This window comes from Aquarana catesbeiana, linkage group LG01 (genome assembly GCF_042186555.1).
Source record: "Aquarana catesbeiana isolate 2022-GZ linkage group LG01, ASM4218655v1, whole genome shotgun sequence".
Taxonomy (NCBI): domain Eukaryota; kingdom Metazoa; phylum Chordata; class Amphibia; order Anura; family Ranidae; genus Aquarana; species Aquarana catesbeiana.
In genome coordinates this window covers 350,627,274-350,640,086 of record NC_133324.1, presented here as the reverse complement: position 1 = coordinate 350,640,086, position 12,813 = coordinate 350,627,274, and the positions used below count along the sequence as shown (strand labels likewise).

The window sequence follows — 12,813 nt, the reverse complement described above, 5'->3', positions numbered from 1 at the left end:
TGGTAGGTCTAATGACTGTACCTACTTGTCATACGCAACCAGAAATGTTGCGTTGCAATTGTCTGGTCTGGAACTGGGCAAGTGGGACTGCCTCAAAGAAGGCAACGACGAGCAAAAAACTTGTGTGCCCACAGCGAAGCGTTGATGTGCTGAAAAGATGGGGACATGCAAGTTGCGTCCTTGATGTAAACAGAGACCAGATAGTCTCCCCAGTGGAGGGAGGAAATGACTGAGCTGTTTATTCCATGCATAATAAAGACATTACGTGTATTAAGGTCCAAGATAGGGGAGAAGCTTCCTTTTGCCTTGGGAATGATGAATAGGCTCATGTAAAAATTTTAAACTTTTCCACTTGAGGAACAATGTCAATGATTTCTAGACTTAGAAGGTCTGCCAGGGCATCATAAAGATCTGTTAGTTTTTGCGGTTTTTGCCCCTAGACACCACATTTTTTTCCCATGCATCGGAAATGCAGTCAGTCCAGGTGTCGGCGAAGGCTAATAGAATTCCCCCCACTTTAGAAAGTGGAGGAGTCCCCTCATTGTGAGTAGTCCACAGGCTTGGAAGACTCGGAAGCACAGGATTTATGAGTGGACTGGGTCTTAGAATTCAGCCTGGATTTAAAGGGCTCTTTTTGACTTTAGAACAAGTTTAGCCAGGTGCAGGCTTAGGTTTATTTTGTTAAAACATACTTGTACCTAGCCAGATGGTCCTCTACATATTAATAGACAGGCGACTTATTCTGCAAATGAGATAAGCTACCAACGCTTTACTGGTGTGCCATCCTTACTGACTGGTCAGTAAGGATGGCATTGAGTCTCTTAGATTTTTCCTTAAGCCACACGCCCAAGGTCTGGCAATTTGCTATTATAGCAATAGCAGGTTGCAGAGCAAGGCCCGCTAGGGAAAACAAGGACATGGGAAGAGTTTTCAGACACTTGTTAACCTGGTCTTTAAAACACCAACAGGAACAGTCAGAGGTTTTTTCGGACAAGAAATGGATAGGTCTGCAATGGAAATGGTCCACTTTTGTGTGAATTCTCCCTCCATGGGATGTTGGTTAGTAAGGTGTTCAAGAGGAAAAATAGTAATTAGTAACCTGCTAGGGAGGTTCTGACAGTCTTGAAAACTGTAAAGGAGCCCAGACTGGTAACAGGTGGTTCCAGATGCAGTTTGCTCCAGTAATAAACATTTTTGCACTGTGTAAATAAGAACTGAAATGGTATCTTTAAGCCTGGGAATTATGTAAGCAAATCTGAAGAAAACTGCTCCCTGGATTTAGCAGAGAAAGGAGCCACACCTGAGGGATCTAAGGAAGACCAAGAGGAGTGAGTAGACTCAAGCAAAGGACAGTGGTTCAGGTTTTCAGCATCGGGTCCTTTAGGGGGAACACTGCAGGCTGCCCCAAGGCTGCTAGAAAAAATGCCTTACAAATAAGGCAGAATAAAATACACCAGAAGCACATGGGGTACTCGCAACCACTGCAGAAGCAGGAGAGGTTATTTGGCCAGAGGTGTCACTGTGAGGTAGCAGTAAGGAAAAACCGAGGGCAAACCCTTGATCCTTGCAAGAGCAGTTGCGGCAAATCTCACGCTGAAAGGTAGGAAAAGGCAGTGAAAGTGCTCGTGCCACAGCTGTGAGTAATGTAGAACTTAAAGCCTAAGTACAGCCAATATCAAAAACAGAAAAATCATCATAGGGGACATAACTTATAGTCAGTAGGACTGTTAGTAGGAGTCTTTTCTTCAAATTCTTTTCCCCATCCCTGCCGCTGTAAAGTTCTACTGTGTTGGTGGCTAATACAACTAAATTGCTGTCACAGGCTCTCCAAGTGAGCCTGACTATGCCCACCCTTTCTGCCTAGCTCCACCATTCATAGAAGCCATACTACGGCTTCTATGATTGGAGCAGAATCTAAGGCCCAGTACACACGGACCGAATGTTGGGAGACATCACCCGGTTAAAAAGAAACAGCCGACATTCAGGCCGTGTGTATGCCACTCTCTCCAACAGAAGCTGGCCGTTTGGCTGGCTTACGTCGGACGAGCATGCTGGAAAATCAGCAGCTCACCGATTCCCTATCAGCACTCACCGCCAGTGGCAGAGTTTGCTGATCAGAGTGCTCTGGCGGGAGGCCATCCCCCTGTCAGAACACAGCTCAGCAGGGGAGATGGCTATACTAACTTTGCATAGTTAGTACAGCGGCTCCGACCGGAGCTGACAGTTTTCTTTCGTTCACTCATAGTGTGTACCAGGCTTTAGAATACAGGGGATGGAGCTATCAATCATGTGCCCATCCTCCATTCATAAATTGTGTCACTGTTGTGGACTTGTAAAGCACTCTGTGGCTAAAAAAACAGTACACTAGGTGCCTGAAGAGTGTCACAAGCAGAGCCCAGCGCCTGAAGGTCCAAGTATGGCTTCCAAGATGGCACAGAGGATCTGCCAATCCTGACAGCTGCATAAGCAGGATAATGAATAATCTTGATCGCAGAAAAAAATATTCTTGATATAAGTAAAAACGTTTAGAAAAAATGGGTTTGCTTTCCTCTGAAGAGAAAATACAAAATTGAAGCATCATGGGAGGGGTTATACTGGCCAGCCAACGTTTTTGAGTGTGCTAATGTTTAAATCCTTCTAAAGGAAGTAGTGTAATCCAGTGTTCCTGAATTGTACTGTTCCTGTGACCCTGATGAAGGATTAAAAAAAACTTTGACACGTGTAATGATCTGTAGCAGCAGTTGCAGAGTTTTTCTTAAAAATACATACAGATGTAGCTATAAGCTAATTTGCATTGCTGATAGCAGGAATACAGATGTAACCGTTAGCTAATTTGCAAGGCTAATAGCATAGATTTTGGTGCTTCAGTTGAAGAGTGTTTGTGAAGCAAACCACGTGCAGAAAAATTAATTGGAATAATTGATATCGATTCACAAAAACTGAAGCAAATTGGAGCAAATGACGTTTTGTTGTGTAAATCATTTTCTTGATATTTTAAACAGGCAGGTGTCTGACAAAAGTTCTGCCCTAGCATGGGTCACTTTTAGGACCAAAATTATTAGCGAGGTAGAATATGGTAGCATTCTAGTAATTCAAGTTAATATAGTAAAACATTTTGGGAGTAAAAATAATGAGGATTCACTTGTTGCACAAACGTTATATACTATACATTAACATTACATGAAAATATAAGTGGAGAAGTGGACATTCACAGGTAATCCAGCTATACAAACATGTACTTATAATGATCTCATGAACTGTCAGTGGAAAAAGGGAGTGCATTTTAATCCTACACAGGACAGAAAACCTTAATTTCATCCCTGTATATATTTCACTTGGAAATATCAGTCCTGTCACTTACCTGACAATTATCTCTATGCATACATCATTCTAAAATGAAATGGAGATGCTTGCATTTAGTACCTGCAGTATTTGCATAGTAGTGTTTACTTCCTTATCATCTGGATAGGACATTTCTGCACTGCAAAACACATTTGGAAATATTTAGACATTATTGAATGTACCAGCAAGGTACATACTAATTTACTTGTTTGCATTGCTAGTTTTTAATTCTTTTCATTTTACAGCCCCGTATATCTCATTGTCTGAGACAGCTGTCTGCCACATGGCATTTATGGCACAATTGAATTGTATATGCCTATTGAAAATAGGGCTGCCAGTTTTATTCTCTTCTTTATAGTAGAATAAGGCATCAGTATAATAGAGTCAACTGCCCTCTAGTGGATCTTTCAAGTAATACACGGAGAATACACTCCAAAGGATTCCTGGAAAATCAGCCCACAGCAGCTTGTCACAGTGGGAATGGAAATAGAGACAGATCATTCACTCAGTATCCCAGACAGTGGAGACCCAGCAGGAATTCAGAACATGCCTTCCGCTACCTAAAATTAGTAAAGTATATAATTTGGCGTTCCACATTTAACAGATACCACACCTGCATACTTACTGTCTTATTATTCACGTACAGTGTCAACATATGCTAGTAAATTTATCTCCAAGTTGCTGCCCATGTTTTAGCATCTTCATTTATTTCTGAAGAATATTTTCTAGACCAATATTTCTTTGTTAGAAAATTACATGTCATTTACCCATACCTCAATACGATATTCCTAGTATCTTTACTATTCTAAGCAGTGTTCGGTACATGTTAACACAAAGTAGTGCAACGGTATAATATTGTCCTGAAATAGAAATTCCCAGTAGGAAATGTAATCAGACAAAACATCAAATAGCTGGATGGAGATGTCAGCTATTTCCTCTGGTATTTAAAAAAAAAATGAAACTCATACATTTTTTTAATAGGACATTGTTTTATGTTAGAAAATAATAGCTAAAGAAATCAAAACTGAAATACAGTGTGCATAATTAAATACTCAATGCAGTGTGAAAAAAAAACATTTGTCTAACCAGGGTATAGATGCCTTACATTACCCTTTTTCAGTGAACTATTAGATAACTTCCACATTTTCTAAATAAAAACCTCACTGGTAAGGAAGCATTATTCATGCTGTGAAGCTGGAGCATTGGTGTGCCAAAAACACCTAACAGCTTCCCAGATAAGTTGTGTATATTTTTGGATGTCCTCCTAGTGGATACTGATATTAACTACTGAAGTGAAGTCATCGAGGTGCCAAAACACCCACAAGGATCCAAAGTATAGGTGTACCAGCCACCCATATATAGGGAAAGTGTAATGGTTTTGGGGGTCATTTCTTTTTTATTTGTTTTCTCTATATCTAAGCACCATGGGTTTTCACAACAGTTCTAATCCTCTTTCATACATGATGCCACTTATTGAGGCTTCATACAGAGCCATTGCCTGTGAAGGGAAGGAAGGGAGAGAATTCACTTTGAATCATTCACTTCCATGTGGAAATTTCAGTTTGAGCTTCTGATCTTATAAACAGTCTTTTCAGTGGGATGAAAGGATAAACTTAAAAAAAAAGAAAGAGGCCTAAAACCTCACATATTGACATGCAATCAGATTTCCTATTTCAAAACATTTTAAGAAAAACTTTCTGGCCAAACTTCAGACCATGTGATAGGAGTCTAAAATTGCCAAGCCCACATCTAAAAAAAATACCATATCTACAGTAAGACATGATAATGGTAACATTATACTGAGTGGCTGCTTTTTATTAGTAGGCATTGTACATCTTATTAAAATAGAAGGATAATTGGTTGATGCATAGTATAAAAATTGAGTGATCACAACAAAATAGGAGCTTTTCAATTTAGCTAGGAATTCATAATGGGTTATGTACAATAATCCCCAGGACATGCATATTTGACAATAAAATCTATTCCTGTGAATTACAGAACACATAACAATAAAAGCATGGTGGGTTTTTCCTACTTAAGACTGAAAACAACCTAATAATAGATAATATTGATATGATATGATGGTATATCAACATAAAATGTGAATATTAGCAAAGGCTGTGGAAAGTATTCAGGGTGTTTAATATTTTTACCTCTCCTTACTACTAAACTGCTTCCTTACTTTTAAAAATTAGTAGTTTTATGCACTTTTCCTTGCAAACCCATCATTCACATTTCTTTTATACATTGTTCATTCCCAGCCTGTTCTCATCTCTGTGTTTCTTTCTTATCTTAGGCCCGCCTCCAAGCCTCATCGGGATGACGTCTTCTGTACCTCCAGCTCTCCTATCTCGTGCAGCTCCAACTGCTCCTTCCACGCACGTAACCAATGATACCACTATGGAGTCCTCACAACCTACATTGACCTCTGAAACCACTGGTCCTTCAGCTTTGAAAGCTGCTTCTCTCATGGGGGCTCCTTTTATGCCTTTCTCACTTGCTCCAGCTGCCACTCCCCTGTTCAGCCCCCAGATACAGGGCCCCTACTTTCAGCAGTTGTATGGTTTAAAGAAGCGTCTATTTCCAATTAATCCTGTCATTCCCCATACGCTTCTTGGGCTCCTTCCAGCTCCCCTCAAACTGGCACCTGAGATATCATCACCCCGTAAACCAGAACCATCACAGACAAAAGTAATGAATGAATGCAGTGCAGAGTCTAAAGAGGGAGAGGAGGAAAGTGTGGATCGAGATGACGACTTAGACGATGAAGATATACCAATGGTGGATGTGGCAATTAGATACCAATGCCAACATTGCAAGACTTCTTATGATGAAGAGGGGGAAGCAGAAGCTCATCAGCGTTCAGGCTGTTACACTGGTCCTCCGCCACATCCACCTCCACTCAGAGTGAGGGTCTGCACCTATCACTGCCTGTCCTGCCAAGTGCTACTGCAGGGTCCTGAAGCTCGAAGCCAACACTTGAGGTCACAGCAGCACCGTGCACAAAGTGCATACAGTGATGGAGCATCCTCTGCAATACCTCAACTCAGGCCAAAGAGTGCTGCTACCTCTGTGCTCATGGCTTTATAGAGACACTCTATGTCTGTCTCACACTACAGACAAGCTTTCGGGCTGTCTTTTATCTTATTTCACTTAGTGTGTTCGTTTAATTTGCCTCCTAGAGTGTTTGTATTTGATCCCTTTCTGTGTACGTGTCTCATTCTCAGTGTCTCCCTACTCGTGTGTGTCTGTTACAAAATAAGCATTCCCTCACTCAAGAATGCTTCCTTAACCTTCATCTGCTGGAGTGACACTTTCTGCTCACTTGACTGTCTAACTGTTTTGAATCTGTGTCTCTCCAGCAGGGAAGTATACTCAAAGAAATACATCACAACACAGGCCAAAAAGAAAACAAAAAACCTTTAACCTCTGCATAGAATAATGAGAACCCAAAGCTTTTCTGCATTTCCTGATCCTGGTGCCAAAATAAGAGTGACCTCCCCCTGTCTGTGGACATTGTACCCAAAATCCCTGATGGTCAGATATGGCTTGACTGGACCATAAACCAATGAACGGGGGGAGGTAAAAAAAAAAAAAAAACTGAATATATATGTATAACCAAAAGTTCCGTGACATAAGGAACCAAACACAAAGGCAATGCCCACTCTTCTGTTACACATGCATGTACACACACGTGTGTACATAAAGAATTGGGGGCTTTTATTTCAGATGGGGGATATAGCAACTCTCCACCAACGACTTGAACTTTGTTACTCTTGGGGACTGATGACAGCGCTCCAAGAACTCTTGCTGTGATGCTTTAACCATTTGTGGAGGGGACAAGGGAAGGGCTTTAACTTTTTTGGGGAGGGTTATGGGGGGGAGGAACATTTTTCACGCCCTTGCTCCCCTGTATCGCTCTCCCCATACCTCACTCTCAATGTTTTAAGCTTGGGGTATTTGGGGGGAGGGGGTCAGGATGATCAACCACCAAACAAGGACACGTAACTAAAATGTTTGAATCCAAAGTTGCATAAAAACAAAAAAAAATTCACACCAAAAAAAAAAAAAAAAAGGAAAAAAAAAATGGACGGGAAGATGGAAACCTGAAAATGGACAATTATTTGTATTATGGGTATGAGGAAAATGCTGAGTCACTGCATATAGTTCATCACTCAGAGCAGCGTGGGATCTGTACATAAACAGACATATGTCTGATACAGACTTTTCTATCCTCACAGCCAACATGTAGGATTATTAACACTAATGTATAAGACTTTCAGTCATTTGCTTTCTTCATTTTTTGTCTTTTCATACTGCTCACATTTCTTTGTTTTGATTATGTCTTCCTTAATACACGGTACAATTGTTCTTTAGCCATTTTTTTTAACAATTCTTATAATTCAAGTAGATACCTTTTTGTAAGATTAGGAAAACATTTTTGTTTGAGATCAAATTTTTTTTTCAGAAACGTTCAATAATTTATTCTTTGTCATTAACAGAATAAAAATGTGCAGCTAGGGAATGGCTTATTGTAGCCAACCAGTTGCATATAACATACTTACAGGAGGTAGATAAAAAAAAAGTGGCTATTAGTTTCTAAATTAACAATGATCACCCTTTGAAGCTGTATGCTGAAATCAGTTCACACAGCAACTTAAAATTGTACTGCGTATGGCAACCTCTATTATAATATTATTTTTAAGCTCAATGAATTAGGCCTTGAATACATCAATAAGCAAGAAGTGCAGTTTCCATATATTATGGAATATGGAAATTGTTACAACTAAATATGAATTTATCATTTTTACAGTAATATTGAATGTAATCTGCTAAAAGAAAAACTGGCCACTTTTCTAGCATGTTTTCTTAAGAATTCATTTAGCTGCACTTGGAACATGATGGTATGAACAGACCTATATTCTGCTATACTTATGGCAATTTAGGGATCTTTTCATCTACTTTCAGTCAAGAAAAGGATACAATTGAATTAAATGGTCCATGGCTAACTTCCACCAATGGTTTGCAATCATTTCTAGGAAAAAGGTCAAATGCATTTAAAAGAAACCAGCTTTCAGAGAAACTGGATTGTATTTGAGATGTGTTTATTAATTTGTTGCCACACATTTAGTATGCCTTGAAATTGCATTAGAATTAGCCTGGAGAAGTAAATGCAGTTCAAGTGCAGCAAAAAAGTACAAAAACAAAACATGATGTATGGCAAATGGAAACAAATGCTAGTTAACACTGATCCATGCAATCCAAAATTCACACACTGCACTCCAGGTGCTTAACATGCTTCATTCACATCAGCAGCAGAACCAAACAGAAGACCTTAGACAACCTATGGTACAAGAGTTTTGTGGACTTTCAAGGACATCCTAGACATATTTGACTGAATATTTTTGTCCTAATAGTAATGTATTATTTGGGTGGCCACAAGAATTAGCAACATTGTTTTTCCCCAAAAAGAGGTACAGGTCCATAGAAAATAAAAATCTAAATACATGCTGATATAGATAAATTTGATTTGAAGTGCTCTCATATGTTACAGGGATATCTTGACATTTCTGGTTTAACAATTCCTGTGGCCTAGGCACAAGAGGCCTTCATATATCTAGTTCTTGAAGTTATATACAAAAATGTGAAACCATAGGCTGTCTATTGTTGGTCTACCAGTCAGCAGTCAACTGGCTATCTTTCCTCTAGTGTGCATCTACATATTTTTTTCCAATGTATGACAATTTCTAGAATGTACTTTTGTAATTCATTCATTTCATTCATTAATTATTTTTAGACCAAACTTCATTCTTTGCCAAACTTTCTCTCAGTTTACTGATGGTTTCCCCTATATGTGCTAATAATACACCACCGTATTCTCCAAAGATGTCAGATAAGATTAACTGCCCTCTCTTCTTTGTAAAGTTTAGAAGGCTTATTGCTAATCTCTGAATTCACTCACTTGCCACTAGCTGTATAAATGTAGTGGACTGAACTAAAAGCTTTACTATATATCTTCTTAATATAAAACCAACAAATGTTCTGATATCTTTTACATGTGAGCAGAAGTTGGATATCCAATTCTGCATTACCAAGGTTAAGTATTTCATTTTAAGAGGTATTCACTTCTAAACAGAGCTTTACGATAGATTATCTGCATGGTAGTGTTGAACTTAGACGGTGAAAGGTATCAGAAAAAAAAACCCCACCTTAGTTTATGTAGTAACTAAATTGCTACCCAATATAAAGCACAGGTACACAGAGGAGCTTGGACAATGCACAGTGCATGCAGCCTGATTACAAAAAACATAGACAATTTTATCAACACACTGCATGTAGATTTCGAGACCAATTCCACACCTAATGTTCTACACCCAATGTTCTTATGCATACTAATGCACACACGTAACTACAGCAATGGTATTTGTACAGCTAAAAATGATAATTCATCATACAGAAGCAGTTTGCAGACATTGTTGCAATGCTACACTATCATGTACTTCGTATATTATAAGCTATAGCCTAACATGGCAATACAGAGGTTAAAATCAGATGTATCTGTCCTTATGTTTAAGAACTATTGACTCCCATGACAAGACTGTTCTATACAATGGCATAACATAATAAATGGAGTCATGTGAGAGGATTGAAACATACAAGGATTCCACCAAAAGAAGATGCTTGGATGGCCTTTTGTTTGCCGTCAGATTAACATGAGAGACGACACATATTTCTTTCTATTTCGTTCGTTATGTGCATGTATTAAAACATGTAGCCAAGTACAGATGGTCTTACCCACTCTTGACATGTTTGATTACACACAACTAATGAATATGCTGATGCATTAATAAATCGCTGTAATACTGCATCACACAAACAGTACGTGAGTAGAATTTGTTTCACAACTGCGAAACGGACACCTGCCAGGCCTGATTTTTCTTGGTTTTATCTTTGCTAAAAGATCTTTTGTCACTCTATCGACATACCATCATTATCTTGTGTCCTCTTTGTCTTCCTGTTCTCAGCTATGTCACATGCTTTCTGTCTACTGTTTGTCCCTCATATATCTGCTGTGTTCATGAGTAGAATATTACATGGCTACATAGAGTAAAAAGAACAGACCAGGCCTTGGAAATTCTTATTTTGTTAATCTGCAATTTTCTTTTTTTTTTTTTTTTTTAAATCAGAATCTTGTACTGTTATGGTAACTGGTGCCAATACCCAAAGTTCTGCTAACACAGAGCATGTGGCTAGCTAGTGTTAGCTCTCAATCTCCCTGTATCTTCTGATTGTCTGGTGACCAGCTGCTCACCCAACTTGGATTGTCGCATGCAAAGAGTTTGAGGAATTTTTCAGAGTGATGTATAAATGGTTAAAAAAATATAAAAACTAAATTTAAAATGTTGCTGCTGTGTATGTCCTTTTTTATAAATCTACCCGTGTAATTAACCTGAAGGAAGGTTTACCGTCTGTCACTCAAGCCACATGAGGACAGATCCAAAGGATGTCAAAGATTTTTCTTCCATGAGTGTGGTCCTAATGGTAAAATGGAAAATTTTGGTTTTATGATAATTTGTTTCTCACCGTCTTCCAGATGCCTCTGGTCCCCTTGGCTTGGAGCTTCAATGATGGTCGTTCTTGAATCTCATGAAGGTCTCCTTGAACATGGCCAAGTTTTCCCATGGCGATGCCGTTGTTGTAGGCAGGCCAATATGGCAACACTTCACATGCTCACTTAACAGCACGTACGTATGGACAAATGACTCGTACATACACCGAAAGACATTTGTGTAGCATGAGCAATTAACAATGATAAAATCAATAGACTGTACCCATGTGCCATCCTCTTCTATCCCTTATCTGTGCCACTTCTCATTACATATCCTGGCTTTATCGCTTTTTGGCACTCGATTTCGTGCATAGTCTGTACGGCACTATAATAAGTACCAGGTGCCAGCTCTGAGGGGGTCGCGTCTGTGCCAGCTTCTCCGCCAGCGTTTGTATTTCTGCCAACTCCGCTATCTGCCTCTTTCTGCCCATCTCATTCTGTCAATGCATATCTCACACAGACTTGCTCCCTGTCTGTGTATCTCTCTGCCCCACACACTCTTTCTGTGTGCCAGGCTCTCTGCCCGGATATGCGCACACAGGGCACAGACAAACAGATGCAAATACATGAACATGCACACAGATGGTCATTGCCCACAGCTGCCAGCTCACACCTCAGGGAACAGTACTGGGTGAGTTGGTGGGGGTGAGATATATACGGTTCGATATTGGTGGGAGGGTAGAGGAGATGCTGTTTTTTCGATGGCGGATGCATCTGCTACTCTGCGCACTCTCCTTTCTTCGTCACCGCGCGCTCTTTCCCTGTTGTCTCTTGCAGTCTGTCATCTTGAAGGGGGCAGGTACAGGCTGGCTCGGTGCCACTCACATGAACCCCCCATCACCGCTCTCTGCTCCCTCCTTACACACAATTTCTAGCAACCCCCTCATCATCACCACACAGCATTAATTAGCTGGAGAATTCATTATACTCACAAATCCTAATTAACACAAACAGCCTAAGGGGAATTAGGAAAACCCGTTACGGCAAAGGAAGGGTTAACCAGAGCTGCATAGTTTTCTGTGTGCCATATTAAAGCGATTTCTTCTTTTTGCATATTGCAGGTATAATACATATTTTAGGTGCCTTAGTACAGAAGATGGGCTTGAAATGAAGCAGGACTGGAGAAGGCAGGGATAAAAAAAAAAAAAAAGTCAAGGTAAAACATCGCCACCTGCAGGACATTTTGAAATTGCAATCTGTTAATTGTTAATAAAATCCAAGCTTTCTATTTTTTCAGACTGTTAAAAAAAATCCCACCTACTGGAAGCTAGGAAAACAATACATTTTTATTACAAGTACCCAAGCCTGAACACATTCCCAGATTAGGGCTGCTCAGTGTGAGATATTAAATGTGCTTCTGGCTGTGTGTCACACCCAAAATAAATATATATTTAGTTATACCAAATCTGAAAATGCAGCACACTAATTTGTTCTTTTAGCAAAACATTCTTTGACATTGCTGTCACCTTCATCTAAGTGTCTTTTTTTTAATCCAAATATCCCATTGTGCTTTAAGTTACTGCCACGTCCCTTCAGGAAAGTTGTTGACTTCGCATACTTCCAGCACTGAATTTCCATTGTGTGTAAATGACAAACGCAGGCGCATTCGGAGAGGAACCTGAAGAAAAAAAAAAAATGTAATGATAAAGAGAGTTGAGCGAGGCATACTAATTTTAGAGCACAACTCATTATTCAAAGTAGTTACCCACGTTCTTTTTTAATCTATAAATATTAGGGATTTACCTGATTAAGTACATTTTTGAACATTTACTCAGAATGATATACTTTTAAACACACGATTCATATTCAGCATATGTGTGATTTTATTGGTATTCATCCCAAATCATAGGAATGTGATATGA

At 39.5% G+C, this 12,813-nt stretch overlaps 2 protein-coding genes across 4 annotated transcripts in view; one reads left to right on the top strand and one right to left on the bottom strand.

The window, feature by feature from the left end:
- ZFHX2 (zinc finger homeobox 2) overlaps positions 1 to 7,718 on the top strand; it is a 101,506-nt gene extending 93,788 nt beyond the window's left edge. Inside the window, exon 10 of the mRNA XM_073632594.1 lies at positions 5,639 to 7,718. Coding sequence (XP_073488695.1) covers positions 5,639 to 6,432 — 794 coding nt within the window. The 3' untranslated portion in view covers positions 6,433 to 7,718. The remainder of the gene's footprint in view (positions 1 to 5,638) is intronic.
- A 4,501-nt stretch (positions 7,719 to 12,219) lies between these two features.
- Positions 12,220 to 12,813, bottom strand: part of AP1G2 (adaptor related protein complex 1 subunit gamma 2) — a 62,100-nt gene continuing 61,506 nt past the window's right edge. For all 3 annotated transcript variants that reach the window (XM_073632620.1, XM_073632613.1, XM_073632604.1), the window contains exon 22: positions 12,220 to 12,569. In XM_073632620.1, the coding sequence (XP_073488721.1) occupies positions 12,468 to 12,569 (102 nt within the window). In that variant the 3' untranslated portion in view covers positions 12,220 to 12,467. The remainder of the gene's footprint in view (positions 12,570 to 12,813) is intronic.